The 20248-nt window shown below is 41.8% G+C and overlaps 1 protein-coding gene across 6 annotated transcripts in view; it reads left to right on the top strand.

Annotated features, from left to right (window-relative positions):
* The window catches only part of AOPEP (aminopeptidase O (putative)), a 371493-nt gene that overhangs the window by 324115 nt on the left and 27130 nt on the right, over positions 1-20248 (top strand). For 5 of the 6 annotated variants that reach the window (XM_059924474.1, XM_059924470.1, XM_059924472.1 and 2 more), the window contains one exon: positions 15527-15643. In XM_059924474.1, the coding sequence (XP_059780457.1) occupies positions 15527-15643 (117 nt within the window). Of the gene's footprint in view, positions 1-13950; positions 14144-15526; positions 15644-20248 lie in introns of those variants that run through there. The other variant, XR_009503627.1, reaches the window with a different exon arrangement.

Genomic DNA, 20248 nt, shown 5'->3' with positions numbered 1-20248 from the left:
CAGTGTTAATTCACGCCCAGGAGCGAGCAAAGTGGACGCCAAGAGTGTTTCCTGATTTCCTGACAACTCAAGAGTTGGGTCGAGTTTTTAATGGATGAGAGAAGGAAAGTCGCAGAGCTTGTGCCCAGGGTCACTAGGTGAGTAGCCCGGCAGGATTAGACCCGGGTTGTAGGTGACTCGTCAGCGGAAAGGTGCTCCTAGTGCCTGCTATTTGTGTGTTCGGAGGAAAGGACGCTAGTGTTTAATTAGGGGTAGTTTCATTCCCTGCACCAGGCAGGGCCCGCATCGGGCCACGCAGTGCGTGGTGCGGGGAGGGGGCCGCAGCTTTGGGGGGGGGGAGCGGGGGCAGGGCCAGGGCCAGGATGCCGCTCCGTGGGTGGCGCTGCGTCCCTGCCGCACCCCCTTTCCGTCTCGCGCTGACAGTGCCTCCGCACGCGCGGTGGGCTGATGCTCAGGCCGTGAGGCCGCCCTGGGCAGTGGCGTGGGCGGCCGACTTTAGCTGGGGCCTCGCGGTCGGTGTCGGGTGAGGGTCCAGGGCATGGAGGAAGAACCGCTTGCTTGGTTTAGGTTTAGCACACCTAAACCCTTGTTGTTTAGGTGTGCTCCCGGCTTTGGAGCCCGGCTTTTGGGCTGGATTCACATGAGATTCCCTAAATCGGCCCTCCGCCCCCCCCCGCCCCCATCTTCCCTGCGGAGACCGACTGCGCCTTCCTGGTGGACGGTCGCTGGTGGCTCGGTCCTCTGGCGAAGAGCTAAGGGTTTCTGTCCGTAATGAGGGATTCCGCGTTCACCAGGACCTCGGCTGTGGAACCAAGAGAGTTGCTCAGATCGATTGCTGCACCACAGCCGCAGTTCCACTGAGAGCTGGGCACTGTAATTTTGGTCTCTTCCCTTCATAATCCATTGTCCTCGTGCTTCTAATTTGGGTCATTCTTGGCTTTGAGAGACGAACGTGCTCCGGGGACAGATGTCAGCCCCCGTAATTAAACTTAGATGAAGTTAGTCGAGAGCGGGGAGCAGGATGTGCAGGGATTTAGGGCAGCGTTGCCCAGCGGGCCCTGCGGGGTTGGTAGTGCCGTCTGGGGACTTGCTTTGGAAAGGAGTCACCCACCCCCGCTTTGAAGGGCGGTGGGAGCTGGGCGATGCACAGGTGGCTCCAAGCACTGTTGGCCAGCAAACGACTGCGCTCTGCTTAGAAAGAAGAGAGTAAAACGTTTCCGAGATAGGGTTTCTTTCAAAAAAATAATAATTTTATGGGGATAGGGCTATTGATTTGACTTGCAAAACGGGAAATGGTAATTATAAAAAGAGCTTGAACAAATAGTATTGGAATCAGTGAGAAATGAAGTCTGCGGTGATGGTGAGAACTCTGTCTTAGGTGGAGATACTCTCAGGACAGTATGTGGTATGTGGTTTTTATCTGAAGTCTTGCTTTACCTTTCAATTTAAAGCAGAATTGCAGATGTGATCAACAGCTTAATCAGCAGCAGCTTTTTGCGTTTAATAGTAAATTCTAAAATAAGTTTGTGTCAGGTTGATAGCAGCATGGTGCTTGGCCGTTAGATGTTTACTTTTACAAGAACATTTTGGTATATTTTGTAAATTTTTTTTATTCTTGTCTCTCACTGAAGAATATTTGTTAATTATCTGAAGGTAGATATCATGCATTTTTCAAACTGAAAAAATTCATTTAAAAATTTGAAATGTTCTGATACATTTGAAAATATGCATAAACCTTATTAATGTTCTTAACATTTAAAGCGTGGTGTCCTGTCTTGCACACAAGAGATAAACTTAGCTAAGAAAACTTTTAAAGCTATTTAAAGATTTAGATCTTGACTCGTTGGGGAATTTTGGAAAAATAAGTTTGGGGGGAATATTACATTTTCCTTGCAGGCGCTTTCTACCTGCGTCCTCAGTTGCTCGTCATGTTTATTTCACCTGCAGAACAAGTGTTTGGGAGTCCTTTTAAAGTTTTTATTTCCCAGGCACCTGGTTTTCTTAGTTTAAGCATTGAAGAATGTCATCTTACTTTCAGGACATTAAAGTTTTAGGTGAGGTAGACACATTAGCATTTGAAAGTGTTTGCATTTGGTTTTGTTTCTTATTTTCTACTTGTTTTAACTTGAAATTAGCTGCTTTTCTTATTAAAAGAGATTAACTTTCAAAGTGGTTACTGCAGTGGAACTTTACATTGTGTTCAGATATCTGTCATATTAGTATTTAGAGAGGCAAATTTAGCTGCTAAACAAAAATAGCATTTTGTAGTAAAATAAGGTACTAAATTAATTTTCCATAATGTGGCAGTTAAGATTTCCTTCATTTAAAAACGGAGAAATTTTAGAACATATCTAGTAAATGCATGGAGTGGGACGGAAAACTAGTTACCTGGAATTTTGAAAAAAATGAAAATGTTTTTGAAATATATAGATTGAAAGGGGAAGACATATGAGTCATACAACCTGTTTTATGCAGCGTTTTCGTAGTGGTTGTTTTATTATTTTTCTACTCCAATAGTTCATTGCCTATTTTTAAAAAATCTTTCACATGAACTTAATTTCTAAATTGTTCAGTAGTTCTAAAATGGATGCAGATTGCTTTAAAGATCAAACCAGTACTGGAAAAGAAAGTACAGAAAGCCTTTTTTGTTTTTGGTGTTTGGTTTTATTTTTCTAAGCACATATTTTATGGGTATAATTTTCCTCATCTTGAAATATCTCCTGTACATCTCAAACTAGGCTGAAGAGATTAATACTCAGAACTGTGAATGGACGGTTAATAAATTTCTGGGGAAAATAGGCCTGATCACTTCCACCAGTACTAATTAAGAATTATGCAGATTGTTTACTATAAAGATGCCCTGGGTAGTTTGTTTCCCTTTTATTCACATAATCTGTAAACTGTAAACAAAACAGCCCTCCCGCATCTTTGTACATCTTTTACCTTTCTACCAGGTGATCCAGGAACATTTGTGAATGTTCCGCAGGAGGGACTAAACTCATCAGTTCAATATTCATTTTTTGAAAACAGTGTTTTTTTTTCTTTTTTTCTTTGTTGTAAAGGGCATGGTCTGGTGTTTTTCCATACAAATGGAAAGTGAAGTGGCATGTACACTAGAGGTTAAACTTGTTTTAAGTACAGTGAGCAACGACAGAAAGTCTTCACATTCTATAAATTAGAGGAAAAATTGCTACAGCTATGATTGCCTTTGTTCTCAAAGCCGTTTGAATTGCAGGCTGTGTTGGGACTGGTTCGTACATTGTTTAACTGCTGAGACTAAAACTTCTAATTAGAGTAATTACTGGGTGGGAGCTGACTGGCGGGGGCGGGGTGGGGGCCAGGGGTGTGGCTGGGAAGGGGCGCCGCGCGGTGGGAACCCGGCCCGGCTGGCCGCGCGGCGCGGGGCGGGGCGGGCAGGCGCGGCGGCGGCCTCTCCGGGGATTGGCCCGGGAGGAGGAGGCGGCGCGCGCGGCGGGCGCTGCCGATATCAGCCGGCGCCCGGGACGGATCCGGGAGGACTCCAGGCTCTGGCCTGCGCCCCGACGGGAGCCTCAGTAAGTAAGCCGTTTTCTTCTTTACAAGTCGGGTCCGCCCGCCGCAGCCCGCCCCGTCTGACAGCTGCGGGAGCCCGGGGCCGTCAGCTGGTGTTCGTTAGGAGAATTAAGGTGGTTTCTTCTCCGTCTACCAAATCCTTTCTCATTTTCCTCCTTTTAACCTCAGTCTTTCCACCAAATGAGCTTTAGCAGGAAAGAAAGCCAAGTTTGGTTCACTCGTATTCGTTCTGCTTCATAATCCTGTCCTTATCTGCTTATAGAGAGCAGCCCATTCTGTGGAGTTTGCATTCCCACTACCGTGGTGGTATCATTTGATGTGAATGGGAGTTCTGGTTGCCTTCAAAAATACTGTGGGGTGCTTCTGACGGGCTCTTGCCTTTGTTTTCACGCCGTTGTACTTGTAAACGTTTTAAACTTTGAGTGCATTCAAGGGCGTGGGTGTCGGTATTGTAATTTTTTGTGTATTTTATTTATCAAGCCTTCAAGGAAGACACATCAGGTAAACAGATACATTCTGAAGTGCTCAAGAAAGCTTACTTGAAGGACAAATCCATCAGGAAAAGAGTAACAACAAATTACTGCTTCAGACTAGAGCCTTCTTTAGAAATGTTCTGCAGGTTAACTTACTGTTCTCTTTCCTCTTTGTTAAGGGGTGTGTGCTAACTTAGAGGGGTTCTGGTCTTTGGTCTCAATTCCTAGAAAACATTCTTAGATGGAAATGTAGACCAGTTTTTAAACTTTGACTCTAAGGAAAAGTTTGTTAGGGTTGCCCTGGAGGGAGCAGCCTATTCATGTTTTATTTCTGTCTCAAAGGTAACTATTACTTGTAAAGTTCTGAGATGAGACACCCTACATTGTGAAGTCAGCAGAAAAGTGGTTCTCAACCTGTGAGGTTGCATTTAGTAAATTTAAAAATCTTTGTGTCCACTTTTCCTTTTGGTGGGGGGGATCTGTGATCACTGGTTCTTCAGGTTGATTTGTTATAAGCAAGTCAAGCTTCACTTCGGAATAGAATGTGTAGATTATTATTGGTATGTTGTAACTTCGATAAAAGCACAGTTGCAGGAAGTAAACATTTTTTAAAGTTTCTCTTTTTTTAGTTTTAATTATATAAGAAAAATTTCTTAAAACCTACACAAAGAAAACGGTTTGATTGCTCCCTCTTTTTTTTTTTTTTTAACATAAATTCTAAGTTAATTCATAAAACAGATAAGCTTGGATACTCAGGGGAGGGAAAGTTCGGTTTTTCGCAGACTGACTGTTTTTCATGAAAATTGAATAAGCAATTCAAAAACTTAGAAATGTCTTAACATTTCCTGTAATTTCCAAAAGTTCTGTGCTATTAAAATGTATTACGCTGATAAAATAATACCGAATTTTTCTTATATAAGCATATTATATATACATAAAGGCAGATATGAAAAGAATAGAAATGCTAAAACTTAACTACAATTTGTATGACATTTCTTTACGAGTCTATTAGGAATAACTTGCAATACTTGAGATTTTAGATTGTTACCAGAAAAGGTATCTTAGGTTTAATCAGCTTTATGCCAACCAACACCTATGAAAAGGTTTTGGTAGGTCTCAGACCTACTAGGATTTTAGGTATGTATCTATTTTTCATCTTTGAAGACTTACTTCTCTTGATTGACTTTGAAGTATTTGAATTCACATGAGAGGATTTTTCTATGGCAGCAAACAAGGCCGAATTTCAGATTTCCTGCTCCTGTACCAGCTTCCGGCTGCTCCGGGCCATGAGTCCAAGCTGGAGCTCACAGTAGACGTGAGATTTTAATGTCTGAATTCTGATAGCAGTAAGGAGTGTGTTTAGCTTTAAAAGAACATTTTTATAACACTATTTCAGTCTCTGGTTTAGCTGGGAATAGTTCTTATCGTGATGGAAAGTACATTAATTTATGAATTATTCAGCCCTTGGTACATAGCCTGCAACTTTGGGGTAAACAAACCTGGCATCATTCATGTCCATGTAGTTTATTGTTCTGTTTTCCATTCACCTGTTTGTTTTACTTTCTCACATGATGTGCATCTGTAAGACAGCCATTTCTCTTCCATACAAAATGCTGACCCATTAAGAGCTTTTATTCCCTTCAGCTGCACTGGTATTGAGGTGGAAGAGAGAAAAGGAAGAGTTAAAAATGAGGGAAACATTTCTTGAAAGTATGTGAAACTTGTTCTTTGCCTTTCTTTTTCCTGAAGCTCTTAAGTCCATGTTTTTTTCAATAATACGAATTTCTGTAAGTTTCTAAGTGACCCTTAAGAAGTTAATTCTTTGCTCTATTCCTTATAAAACTTTTCAGAGTTAATCCGGGGTATAAAACGTCTGGACTAGAATCCAAAAGTGTACAGAATTTGAGTGAAATCTGACTCCTGTGCTTTATATACATTAAATCATTCTGTGAAAGAAAACTGAGACATTGGATAGTAAATTGTGCAATACTCTCGACAGAGTTTTATTAAGTAAAAACTTTGTTCCTTTATTTTTCCAGCAATAATTCTTGTAGTTGGACTCCTACCCTCTTCCACCTCATACCCCCCTCCCCCCCCCAGTTTTTCTTTAGTTGTGGTTGGCTATACATATCCCTAAGGATATGTTTCTTTGTCAACTTTATGACAGAAACCACAACAAATTGTGGACGTGTGGTTAATATTTATTCGTAGTTTGGGTTTGGTAGAAAATGTAAGAAGAACAGTAGAAATTAAAATCTAATCAAAAAGGTATTTATGTTGTTTTGACTGTGGACCTATGAAGAAGAAAGGACAGGAACTAGGAGTAATGGAATGTTAGTATTTTACACCAGAATAAATACCCAAGAGTGAAATTTGCTTGTAAATTATGCTCTCTCCTTAAAAATTTGTTGAGTCTATGTGTGTGTCCGTTCCCAAGTCGTTTGTCTGAGTCGAGCGCCAGAGTATGACTTCGTTTCTCCTTCCTTCTGTTTCTTGTCTTTTTCTCACCTTGCAACTCTTGTTAGTGTCATTATCTCTAAAATGCTTTTGTGGCTTTTTTGTAGATGTTAGTTTTGATAATTTTTAAAAATGTAATCTGTAATAACAAGTTTTAACAAGGAGACTGTGGAAAGCAAAGGGACAGGTCTTTGTAAGACATACTATTGAGTCTTTGCATTTAGCGCAGAATGGGTTGTTACAAACCCTGCAGTCTAGCTTATTCATTAGATTAGTTCTTTAAAAACATCGCAGAACCATCATTTTGTTGATTACAGTCGATTATAATTGAGGAGGCATTTCCGTTATTTTACCATTCGCTTTTAGAGTAAGAATCTATTATACAGAAGGTTTACAAAACTTTTAAAATTGATATATTCAAGTTGTGTATTTTTGGATTCGTTTTCGTTTAGAAGTGAGAATCACTTCTGGCTTGAATTTTCATGTGTAGCTATGTAAATTTTCTTTCAATATAATTTTATTTAAATCACTGAATGGTTGCTTCACAGCTGTTCTTGCAGTCATTTTTCTGTATTACTCCATCTTACTGTATTGGACATTAAGTCCTTTATTTAAATTTGATAAACATTTGAGTATCTGGCATGAGGTAGGTGGCACATGAAATGAGCAAGATAGGGTTCCCATCCCTTAGCGAGTTGCCTTAAAAAGGTACATTCTTTTTATAGAAGTTGAAATATGGTTTTATTTGAACTCAGTTATTCTTGTTTAAACTTAAAAGAGGAGGATCCTATTTTTGTCCATAAAATTTTAAGGAGCTTAATTTCGGTAAATGCTTAGGTGTCCCCCCCCCCCCCCCCCCCGCAATTTGCTAATCACCTGTAACTTATAGAGGAAAACTGTTTTCAGACTGAATATTCCTAAGGATTTTGTATTTGTGCATATGAACACCTTAATTTTGTGCATATTATCACTTTTTTTCCAGGAACATAGGGCTAGCTATAGAAAATAAACTCAACTGAATGTTACCCAGAAGAATCTAATGTTGATGCAGTTATTTTCTAGAAGTGTTAAATTTGTAACAAATAATCCCTCGCAGATGATCTGATTTTGATATATTGGGGGTAATAGCGGAAGTTGAAGAAAGATAGGAAGAAATTCTGGTTTGAATGAAATTACAGTTACTGGTTTTTCCCTTGGAAAAAACTCTGAAAATATTTGATGGTTCATTTATATTATAAATGACAACATAAAAATCTGAGCACGTGACTGATGCAGTGCTTCATGTATATTTGCAAAGCATTTGGAAAATTTTAAAATCTTTCAATATTTCTTTTTTTTTTTTTTCTTTTTTATTCTTTATTTCTTATAAACCCTTATGTCGAACGCTGACTTTCAATAGATCACAGTGAGGGAGCTGCTCTAAAATTGCAGTTTTCACGCATTGCTCGCACAGGACTTATGTCTTACATTTAATGGTATTCATCTCTACGTAGAGAAGTATTGACATCAGAACTTTTGAGATCTATGTTGCTTTGAAATACTGTTGTTATGACTAAGAATACAGAGGCTCTGATAGAATTCTTGGTGCACACTCCTGCTAGGGGATCTGCTTCTAACTGCTTTATAGAAGCCCCTGGTTTCCAGGTTGCTAGCTCAGTATTTTGTTAGAGCATGTGCTTTAATCATTTACGCATTTCAGTGCTTAGATTGCAGTATTAAATTTCTTCATAAAGTGGATCTTCTCTCCTTGAAGTAAATTATTGGGAAATTTTTAACGTATTTTAAGAAAAATAGTTCAGCTTGATCTGGAGGCAGGAAAAAGAAAAAGGCCAGGCAGCTAGCTGCTCATGTAGGTTACTCAGAGAAAAAGTTGATGTGAAGAGTTACTTAATTCCTTTTTGTATATCTTTAGAAAATTATTCACGCAAATTCAGCCATAGTCTACGTTCTGTTCTTAACTTTCCCCCCACTTAATAATATTTCTCTCCATCTCAGCATATTACAGAAACAGTTAACATCTCATTCTTTTTAATAGCTGTGTAATATTCTGTTGTGTGATGGTTATATACCATAGCCACGATTTTGACACACAGATTTTGACTGACAGTTTTCACAGTAAAGGTATATTCATATGGTGGACTTTTGGAGGTCATAAATTAGTTGGTATGCAACCAGAATTTTGAATTAGAAAATATCACTTTATAACTTAGGAACTCAGATTCATAAAATGTACACTCTTAAGATAAATAAATCAATTATTAAATACAATATTAACTTAGATAAGAGCATTAATTCTAAAGAAAGGAAAAGAAGCAGATTTCTATTAAAAGAAAAAACAAACCAAAAACCTGTGAATACGAGAAGAGTTAGACGTATTCTCTGAGCCTTTCAAGTGTTCCAGATTCTTTAGAAAGCCTTAAACAAGCCCTGCGTGGATCATGAGTGTTGTCCTGGCAGGGTGAATGGACTGAATCACTTAGGAATTTATAGTTTCTTCTTCATGAGCCATGTTTTTCTTGAGAAGCATAAAATTCAGATCAGGAATGGTCTCCCTTTGGCCCCTTTGGTTATTGGTCTGGCAAGTTCCTGAATAGGGAAGGCAGACGCAAAGATACCAAGAATCTCTTATAAAATACTTGGGAATTTTCAGTTTGAGTGTTTACAAAGATTTATTTTCAAACTGTGTTATAACATAAACCATAAGTGTACACATGATTATAAGAGTTGACAGGAGGACTTCATTTAATGTAGTTTAAATAATATGCTTTGTATCAAATTGCATATAGTTTGGGTAATATTTTTTACAAAAGTTAGGGAAGTGTTAGCACATGAAAATTTGACCCTTATAATCTGACATGAGTGAGATATGAGAATGATTTATGCCAATGAATTATTTCAGGTACTCTTTGCTAATGATGGTGTCTGTTTTGGTCACTGTGGTGTCACTTTTGGAAGCACCACAGCCAAACTATGGCTCAAAAGTTTGGTAGTCTTTTTCAACTGTAGCTGTTAGAATTCTTTTCCCCAAAATATAGTAAATATGCTTTTTTTCTGTGTGAACTGAATTATATAAATATTTGCTTCTGCTTGAATTTTCCTAAAATTTGTCTATAGACATACTCCCTAAAGATGTTTGATAATCAGAAATACTGATTATGCTGGATCTATTCATTGATTTCTTTATTTTGAAGAAAATTATTTTCACTTTTAATTTTATTTAGTGACTTTCATTGGTTGGCAAATCAAATTTATGTCCCCAAAATAATATGAACCAGAGACTTTAATTCTTAAATTCGTCAATTCTTTAAAATGTATTGTTTTTCTTCAACATGGAAAGGATGGTTTTTCTTTTGTAAGTTTTGTTTCTAGAAGCAGTTCAGAACAATTGTGTTTTTCTTCTATATAAGTTACTATTTTAGACTAAAACCATTTTAATTATATCACGATATCCTTGTTGACAACAGCTCTTGGCCAGACACTCTCCTATGTATATATTATCAAATAGTCCATTTTTGTCACTTAACAATGTTTGTCATTAAGAAAGTGACAGATGAAAGATCCTATACAAACAATGAAGTGAGAACCATGGTCCTGGCCAGTGTTTGGAGTAGGCAAGGTCAACTTCACCAGAGTTCTGATACTCTTCGGGGCACCTGAGGGTGCGTAGTGTGGTGGATGTGTTTTCTGGGAAGAGTAGAAAGGAATTTGTTAGACTTTGGGGGAAATCTTATTAAAAAGACCTTTTATATCTGTAGGATTACCTTTTTAATCCAACGGGCAAAGGAGAACTGCTGTCTCTTTTGTGCCTCTATGCCAGAATACATGTGACTTTCAGAGGTCAGCCTCCCCAATTCTGGTTTGGACCCTGCGTGTGTTGAATTTAAGCCAGTGTACAGGAGAACTTGAGATTTTTCCTCCCTCCCCCATTTTTTCTGTTTTTGTTCAGTGTAAACAGTTCCTGCCGTAGTAACACAGACAAATATAGCAGAGCATGCTTTTCTGGAAGAAGAATGCTCCCTAAGCATTTTTTAACCATTTTTGGGAAGAATTGATCTTTCTGTGTATTTCAGGCAGACCGAAAGAGAGGGAGGCCATTGCTGTAAATTGAAGTGACATCATATGTATTTTGCCCCCATTGATCTGCATTTAGTCTCCAGCCAGGATAAAAGGAAATGGCATCAGGGAGGAAGCATGCTTCATTTAGGCACAGATCCCAGAGTGATAGTGGGGTAATAATAGAACTCACGCCACTGTCCGTCGGTGGCTGCATTAGTCCTAGGCTCATTCCCCGTCTGGGAGTCTGAGACTTCCTTCGTGTGTGGCTGCAGCGTGCCAGCTGGCCTGTGAGGGGAGGTGCCCTCCTTTGCTTTTGGAGGGGTGCAGGCAGTGGACGTGGATGTTCGCGGGCCCCGGGTTCCCTGTGTTGGTCCTGCCTGTGGAAGGTCAGTAGTGAGATGCGTACGGGGCACTTTCTGATCTAGGAGCCTAGCTGGCCCTTTCGGAGTCCTGCTTATAGAAGAAGTGGTGGAGGACCTCAGTTGTGTGGTTGGTCTTCAGGGAGCCAGGAGTGAGTGATGCCCCCGTGACAGTAGAAGGAGGTTTCTAGGCTTCTGGAAGAGTCAAGGTTCATTTTCTTTGTGCTACTTGTAGACTAGGAGGGTGCGTTTGGAAAATCCATATTTTCTTTCCAAGAGCCTGTATAAGAACTCTTCAGAACTGTTCAAACTTGTGAAGCTTGCCTCAACCCTTAGGCTGACTGGGAAAAATTACGAGGTAGACTTTTTTTCTCTTTGTGCATTTCTGGGTAATTAGCAGCCATGGAATCCTCCACGTTTAGAGCAAGAACACAGACTTCCAGAATTCTTAACAAATCTCAATGTATTGACCTCCTTTGGTGTTTCATTTTTTGTGTTCGAGTAAGTTTTCCAGTGTTGTGAAGTTCTCTATTTCAAGTGCCCACGTGACTTTGGCACCCCACTCTTATTTTGTCTAAGTTTCTGAGGCAGATGCATCTTAAAAATACCGAGCTGGTTTCCATATGGAAAAAATAATAACCTCATCGTGAGTTCCTAGTTTGTGCAAAGGAAAGAACTTGCTCTTCCTATCACTGTTGAACTGTGGGTGTGAGCACTACTAGACCCTCAGAAATAAAGGCAGGTTCTTTTTCTAATGTTGGAAGGAGCTGCTTTCTCAGGAGATAATGCTCTGAAGCATGTGCTTTATTTTTCTTAATCACTCCATGCTGTGACTAAAGCCGTGTCTGTCTCCACCCCACCGCCCCATACTGCTGTATTAAATACAGTGGGCCTAGAAGTCATGTGAAATTTAATTTGATTTCTACATGGGTGGGAGTGGAGTGACCCACAGAGCATTTCCCAATGCCCCTGTGCTTGCTGCCAGGGCGGGTGGCACCCGGCACTGTGTCTGAACACTTTTGCTGGTGTATGATATCTCTCAGTTGCTTTGTGAACATTTTGGTTTATTACTTAGTATTTCTTTTTCATTATAGGGTGGCTTTATAGGGAGTAAGTGTTTATTTTACAAAGAGAAATATGCTGTATTAAAGCAAGCTTCTTACCACAGTTTTGCTTCAGTATTCTCTTTTTCAAGGTCTGTAATCTCATGTAAAAATTATGTAATGTTTACTTCCTCATTTGTGAGTGAGAGATACTGAATTTTATTGTCTGTGTACTAAAATAGCATTTGATCACCGATTTGAAGTACAAGCCCCCCCCCCCCCACGCCCATCCCCACCGAACTGGAAGAATTACAGTTGAAAGCCAGATGGCTACAGGTTGTTTTACTATGGAGAGTCATTTACACAAGTCCATTCTGAAGTCCTCTCAGCATCATGGAGGAATGTTCTCAGCCTCTGTGCTGGTTCTTGGTGCCCCTGTCCACCTCTGAGCAAGCCAGTTCTTGAAGCAGCCGCCAGGCACCTTAGTGAAGGAGGAGGGAGAGCTGGTGGGGTGTGTGCATGCTTGTTCTTTGCCTTTCTCCAATTGAAGTAAATTAAACTTAACAAAGAACCGCAAAGGCTTGACTCCCTCCCTTCCAGCTCGGCTGCCCATCTTAAGTCAGGGGGCTTGGCTTTAGATATTTTTCCATTGCATAAAATGAGGAGAGGACAAAAACTTTCAGTGATCCTTCTGGTTCTGTTTCTCTGTGCAGGTGTGTATGAACTTTTTGCTTAGAAGAAAACTGCGAGAGATACAAAAGTGTGAATCCAGATATTTTGATAGGTTCCCATGTTAGTAATTCTCTGACTTTAAACAGGAGTTTATTGGTCAGACCCAGCTGGGGTAAGTTGAGGACCAAGCTAGTCGTCTTACTCAGGGTTTCTTTCCTCCCTGGGTCTCTCTAGTTTAAACCAAATCCTAAGCTTGGGTTCTAACAATAGGCCTCTTTGTAAGCGCAGGCACGTGATAGGGAGATGCTCTTCTTTCTACTCTTCCCTTCTCTGCAGTTCTGCAAATTGGCCGGGCTTGTTCTGCTGCACTTAGTTAGAGAATAAGGCCGCCACCCGCAGCCCATGGGTGTTCTGTGCTGTATCAGGCTGGGCCCTTCCCCAGAAGCGGTCTTCTTGAGTAGCTGTTGCTGCCCTGGATTGGCTGCCTGTAGAAGCACTGCTGACCAGTTTTGAGCATGCCCATGGGGATGCAGGACTGGCTAGCCATTCTGACCCAATCTGGGACCCTCCCCTCCCCTCCCCTGCCCCTGTACAGACAGATGGGCTGCTGCTGGACGGGCACCTAGGCCGGCCAGGCCGCCACAGGGTGGGGGCCACGTGGGAGCACACTTTGGAAAGGGATGTAGTGGGGCAGGTGGGGAGAGACCATTTTGGGGAGAAAGGGTAGACTCCATGAGAAGGGTTCAAATGCAAGAGGGCAATCAGGGAGAGTGGCCTTAGGGGAGAATGAGGGGCACACTCAGGGCTGGGGCTGAAGGCTTAGCCTCCACCAGAGAAGGGGCCCCTCTTGGAACATAGGGAAGGAAGATCCAGAGAGGGAGGCTGCAGGGTGAGATGGATGGGAAGGAGGGCAGGGGGAGCCTGGGTGCCAGGCCCAGCTGGGCCGAGCTGAGAAGATGGAACTACAATAAGAGGGGCCACAAGAAAGGCTGAGAACAAAGTGTCAGCTCTGCTGCCTGGTCAGGAATGCCAGAGGCTGGGTAAGACCCCTCCCTCTGCCGGCAGCCACGAGTGCCTGCCTGCCAAGTGCTCATGGTGCGGATGGTATACAAGGGCATGCGTGCTCCCCAGAAGCTGGTGGTTCTGAAGTTGGTCTGTTTTATAAAACAGCAAATTTCTTTTAATATCATAAAAGTAGCCTCATGTGTCTAAAACTGTAGAAAATGGAAAAATGGCGTTTTTGTACTAGTATATAGTAATTTGATATCTTTAAAGCATCTTACAAACACAGTAGTTCTAATGGAAGGAAATTAAGTGTTCTCATATATAACCTCACAGGTCAGTGCTGAATCGTAACCCTCTGGTTTTGCTGAAGCACCTTGTTTCTCCTGTCAGCCTGAGAGAGGATCCACAGCATGACTCTGTAGTGGATGGAGTGGTGTTACGAAATGAAAATACCCAAGAATCAAGTGTTGTGCATTTGTGTCTGTCTGTCTAGAGGGAAGTGGCGGTTTAATTAGACCTTAGAAAGGTGAGGTGAGAAAAGATAAGAAATGCTTTCTTTGTGGAATTACGTGGTGAATTTCATGCATGCGGTCTCTGCTGGGTTTTCCTGCAAGCGCATTTTGGAAGAGTGTGTGTCTGAATGGAGGGGGAGGCAAAGGTGCAGTGCACACTTGGGGGCTGAAAGGTAAAGAGAGGGGAGAAGCCAATAATTTTTGAAATTTCTTTTAGAGTAATAAAATGGGGATTAAAATCCAGGTGTTCTTATGAATATTCTGTTGCTCTAGTATTGACTTCCAGAACTGTAAATTTGGGTTAGTTGACAAGGATTGGCCTGGGCATAATCAGGAATGGAGCAAAGCTAAATGTCGAGAATAGTGGAATTCATAGTAATTATTTTAAAACCTTCATTTTAGAATAAATACATTTTGGTTCCTACAAGATGTATCTTAAATTGATTTTTTTTCTTCTGTTAACAGTTTGTGTGCTGCTCCGTGCTAGAGGCTGATCTAGGCACTGTGGTACAAGAGTGAATAAGACAGATATTTTAAGTTCTTGGATTTCACAAGTATTGTTTGTTCACAGATTAGTTTGTGTTATTTTTGAACCATATAAAAACATCTTCCTCTCTTTGCCCTTAAGTGGTAATACCATTTTTACTTACCCTGTATGAAAACTCAGGGATCTGAGTGACCTTGTGTGGTTGTGTGTGTGTGTGTGTGTGTGTGTGTGTGTGTGTGTATACTCATACATACAACCTTCTTTTTAATGGAATAGTAAACTTACAGTTTTTATAATGGAGGGATTGTGAAACATGGTTCTAGTTTCATTACATGCTCTTTATTTCTTGGTGTACATTTGCAAGACACATGCTAAAGAAGGAAATCTGAAAGTTGCTTATTTCTGTTAAACTTCCATGTGTTTACCTAAGATCAGAAGGTTTCTTGAGTATTTGTCTAGGCTAAATGACCTTTTTTGGCATATGCATGCTGTAGAGAAAAAGATCTAATAAAACCATGATAATGTTTTATTAAGATAAGCACAGTTTTTTATCATTCACAGTGTATGTGTACATTTAAGTCGTCATGTTGTACACCTTAAAAAAAATTCATGGTGTACAACCTAAAACAATAAACAGGGTAAACACAGTTTTGATCTGCTCTTAAATATAGAGCTGACATGAAAAACCATGGAGAATAGGGCTTAATCAGGCCCCAGAATGCAGTGTCTTTGGGGATACAAGGTAAACCTTGAGGTTTTACCCTAGTAAAGTCTCCAGTCTTCCCATGTTTCAGACAGCTGCTGGGAGTCCCCAGGTTACCCTGGATTTGCTGTCTTTGGTCTAAACGTTTGGGTTTAATTTCTTGTAAGCTGAATGGCATTTTCACAGGCTGTTTGGTTTTGTCCTCAGCTTCTTCCAGACCAGCTGGTCTTGCTTCTGGAGCATCTCCTGGAGCAGAAGACTATGAATCCCCGAACTCTGCAAAGACTTGAGAGGACGTACCACCTCTCGGAGCAGGATGCAGAGGTAACCAGGAACACCCTCAGAATTTACACTGTTGGTGAAGAACGATGATCCCATTGCATCCCAAACTGTTGGAACTCTTTAAGCAGCATCCCATGCTGTGTCTTCCGAGTGAAAAGCAGCACTTTGAGCAAAGAGTAAACTGCTTCCCTGGTTGCACTTGCTCCAGCAGGGGGCCTCTGATCCTGGTCATTACCAGGGTATTTTGAGGTCCTAAGTTTTTCCCTCTTTCATCTTAAATCATTAAGATGGACATAAGTCTCCTAAAGGAATGAGCAGGCGGGTGGAATGTTTTTAAATTATAAACTTGGGTGGGTCATCTTGTGCATGATGGTGGTGCCGTCCTGTTGCACATTAAGGAAACTTGGCTGAGATGTGCCAGAGCTTCTTGGTTGCATTCAGTTAGGACAGGAAAGGAGCCATGTGTAAAGGAGATGAAAACTAAATCTAACAGCCATGGTTTGAAAAGCAAAATTGGATGCTTGTGGGAAAGCAATATGATGGGGTCCTTAATATCTTTTAGCTTATTGTGAAGAATGCAATGTGAATCCTAAGATGAGTTCCAGGGTTTTTTAAATATATAAAATAATAAATTATTTAGTCATCTTAAGTAAAAAAGCACACAGTCTCTCTTATATAAAACTCCTTAAAGGCAAGTAGGTTTGATTTGTGTTCAGTTGAGAATAAATGAATATTTTAAAACTGTACAGTCCAATATGGCAGCCGTTAGGCACATGTGGCTATTGAGTACTTGGTATGTGGCTGTTCTGAATTGAGGCGTGCTGTAAGTGTGAAATATGCATAGCAGATACTGGAGACATAGTATAAAAAGGGGAAGCAAAATGTCTCAATAATTTCTTCTTATTGATTACAGTGTCAAAATGATATTTGGGACATGGTGGGTTAAATAAAATATTATTAAAAATTAACTTCACAATTCTTAAAATGGAGTAAATCGAGAAAAGCCAGCTCATTATTAGATTTTAAAAGGTAAGATGGGCACTGTTATACATGTTAAAACCCTTATGTAAATTCAGGAGTTAATTGAAAAACTCCAGAGAAGACATGTGTAGCTTTTTACCCATCTCAGCATAGATCAGACGTGCAACTGTTGCTGTTTATTTCAGCTCTTATATTTTTGTTTATAGGAGTTTCCAAATGCCAGCTTGTTATTTTTAATTAGTGTTTAAAAGAGGTTTCTATTTATAAGCATGAGGTTATGCTTTAATCAGAGCTGAATACCACTGAAATGCCAGGCCCCAGTGACAGGCAGTGGGCAGACGAAGGCGGAGGATCAAAGCAGGTGCTGGGCACCTGTCACTCCTCCACTCCTTGCCAGAAGCTGGGAGGTGGTAGACCCTGGTCCCCCCACCCCGTTCCTGTTGGCATAAACATAAAGCACACTGTGTTCTTAACTTACAGCTCAACTTAGTTGTTATATGTAACTTCTTAAACCTTCGAGAAATATAAACAGGTTTTATTTTGATGCCCAAAGCCAGAGCAGTCTCTTCAGGCTTGGCTCTTTGGTTATGAGAGACTGGGGCCTGAGGGAGGCTTGACTGGCTGGAGTAACTAGCGTGGTCAGCGTTCATGCAGTTCACAAATACTCACTCTGCCAGTCACTAGGGCTGCAGCAGTGGCAGGGGTCACCCTCAGGAAGTTTGGATTCTTCTAGAAAGACAGCTCATAAGTAAATGAGCAGGATAGTTTCAGATAAGAGCTACAAAGGAGATTGCAGGTGAAAGTGAGCTAGGTGTCTCTAGATAGAGTTCAGGAAAGGCCACAAGAGAAAGTGACATTTGAGCCAGGACCTAAGGGCAAGAAGGAGTTGGCCATACAAAGCCAAGGGGCCAAGAGTGATTTCCATACAGAGGTGACAGCAAGTGCAAAGGTGTGAGCATGGCATGCGCGAGGATAGGGGTCAGCAAACTTTTTCTGTAAAGGAGCAGATTTTAATATTTCAGGCCATACGGTTTCTGTCACAACTAACCGTTCAACTTTGCTGTTGTAGCTGCCATAGGCAGTATGTAAACGAACAGACGTGCCTGTGTTTCAGTAAAGCTGTTTATGCACCCTGAAACTTGAATTTCATATAATTATCACATCTCAAGATGATTCTTTTTGTTGTTGTTCCTTTTAAAAACTCTTCTAAAACGTCCACACCGCTTCTAGTTGTGGGCTGATTTGGCCTGCCCCCTTCTGAGTTTGTTGACCCCTGCTCTGGGGCCTGCAGGGTTGAGGTCAGGGGTGGGTAGGGCCCAGATCAGGGCCTTAAGGCCCTGAGGCCTAACGTGCCACTGCCTTGCCCCCTTCCCAGGCCCTCTAAGGCCTTGGCACGTAGTCAGTTACACTGACAGCTTATCTCACTGTGAGGTTTCCTTGAAAGGTCACTCAGAACCAGAAAAGCAACAGGATTTTGGCCAACCAGGGTATGTTCTAGAAACTTTATTAGTTAAGTGTGATTTATTGTGACACTGATTAGCAGGAATTTCGTTGACTAACCATCTGCCTTTATTTTAAGTGACAGAACATTTCATGGGAGAAAGAATTGTTATTTGCTGGAAAAATGAGGATTCTGACTTTATTCTTGGTGCTTCTCCTTGACCAAACATATAAGGATAGTCCCTTTCAGTTAGTATCAGGGCTTTTAAATATGTAATAAATAGCAATCATTCAAAACATGGCTGAAGGTGTGCTGGAGAGTGGCAGGTTGTATGTGGAGCGTCCCTGTGGGAAATGGCTCTAGAGGTATTTTCCTGACAAGGAGCAATGTGAGTGAGTGTGCTGATAAGTCTTTGTTCAGGGTGCTGTCACAGGCCCTGGGACCATGGTGTTGGATTAGGTGTCTGTGCAGAAGGACTTCAGTCCCAGGACAGGGGGGGTCTCTAGCACAGCAGCAGGGAGTGCTCAGGACAGTGGTGGGGCGGGGGGCTACTTCCTCATATTTCCAGGAGGTAAAGAAAGGCTCCCCCTACTCTTCCTTGGACTAGCATTTCTCCTGAAAGCACAGATGTGAAGTCACTCTTTGAGAAGGTGAGCCTGCTATTTCCGTAGCTCGTTTAAGCTCCTAAATTGCCCAGCGCACTGCAGAACTCTCTTGTTGGCAGAGCAGCATGTTCTTGATGTACCAGAAGCCTCAACTGTGTAAGAAGCCCGTGCTGCCGTGAATCAGCTCCCTCTGTTCAGTAGTTGCTTTAGCTTCTCTGCTGTCGTGCTCACTTGTCCCTTCCCTCCCTCCTTCTGTGTGTGTGGGTGGGCTGGTGCTGTCTCACTGGGAAGTGTATTTTAATGATGCTCTTTGTGTAGCTCAATATTTGTATTAGTTGTGTTGCTTCTGTGTTTCCGGTTGTATTCACAAAATGTCCAATCTGTTGGTCAGGATTTCTGAGCATGGCGACCAGGCGGGTGATGTTCTTTGCCAGCTGTTTGCGTGTCAGGGGGACGCTGTTCCATGTTACGCGCCCCTTGTCCTCCGTGTGCCTGCATCACATGTGGTGTGAATGCACAAGTCTGCCCTGCAGGGAGGGACACCTTGTGTTCAGAATCTTAAAGGAAAAGTGCATGAGGACAGATGTAATAAGCTGGGTACAGTAATGCATGTCATGTTAGGCCATTTTGTGCCTTGCCTGGCCACTCTTGTTGCCACCATGTGAAAAGTGGGGCTTTGGAGGAGGAACGTTTGTATTCCTCAGCCTGGAAAGTAACACTGACTACAGGAGTAGTTACCATCTTTTACCTCCTGAATCAAAGAAGCCTCTAGCCATATTGCTGGGCTGCTTTAACCAGGTCAGAAAATGAACTGAAAGGGAAACTTAGTTCATAGGAATACATTGTCTACAGTTTCCGAGCATTATTGGTTCCAACAAAGACCCAAAAGGTTTTAAAACATGTTAAACAACTGATTCTTCAAAAAAAAGGTATTTTCTGAGATCCTTTTTTTAAAATAATGAATTTCCAGCCCGCTTTACCAGGTCTCCTAAGCCTCAAAAATAGCTTTCCTATGTTAATGAAGAGAGGCTCCACTCAACTTGGCTCTGTGACCTTTTTTCCCCAAGAGCCCCACGACTGACCTTGAAGCAACTATTTCTACAGACTACAGTTGAACACTTCAAAACTGGGGCACCCCTCAGGTGAAATTTCAGAAAATTTGGAAGCAGCCACTCCCTGTCTCATCTGGCTCAGATGGGAGTGGTGGATGTTAGTCAAAATGGTCCCCACGGTACCGTGCTCTGCTCTGATGTTTCAGTTGGTAGGTTGAGCCAGAAATTCAGTTTTCTGGGAGAGGCCACTACCAGCACCAGGTCTCCCCCTCACTGTATTTGGGAAAGTACTGTTGGTTGAAAGGAAGAGGCCTCCTGGGTTAGGTTGGGGTGGGAAGGGGTGGGCACAGTGTCTCCATCTTGCCCTGGCTCCACGCCCCAGTCTTTGCTCAGGGGTACTGCCCTTCCAGGTCTCCATCCCCTCTAGACACCCAGGCCGTGCACCTGGTACTGGCAGAGGCATCAGCTTAGCAAAAAGCTGGACTTGGTCCCAGGTCCCCAAATGGCTGGTGGCCACTTAAAAGTTGCCCACCCTCCCGGGCCCCTTTCTCCTCGTCTACACAGCAGT

The sequence above is a fragment of the Balaenoptera ricei genome, chromosome 6 (assembly GCF_028023285.1).
Source record: "Balaenoptera ricei isolate mBalRic1 chromosome 6, mBalRic1.hap2, whole genome shotgun sequence".
NCBI lineage: Eukaryota > Metazoa > Chordata > Mammalia > Artiodactyla > Balaenopteridae > Balaenoptera > Balaenoptera ricei.
This window is presented reverse-complemented; position numbering and strand designations above follow the sequence as displayed.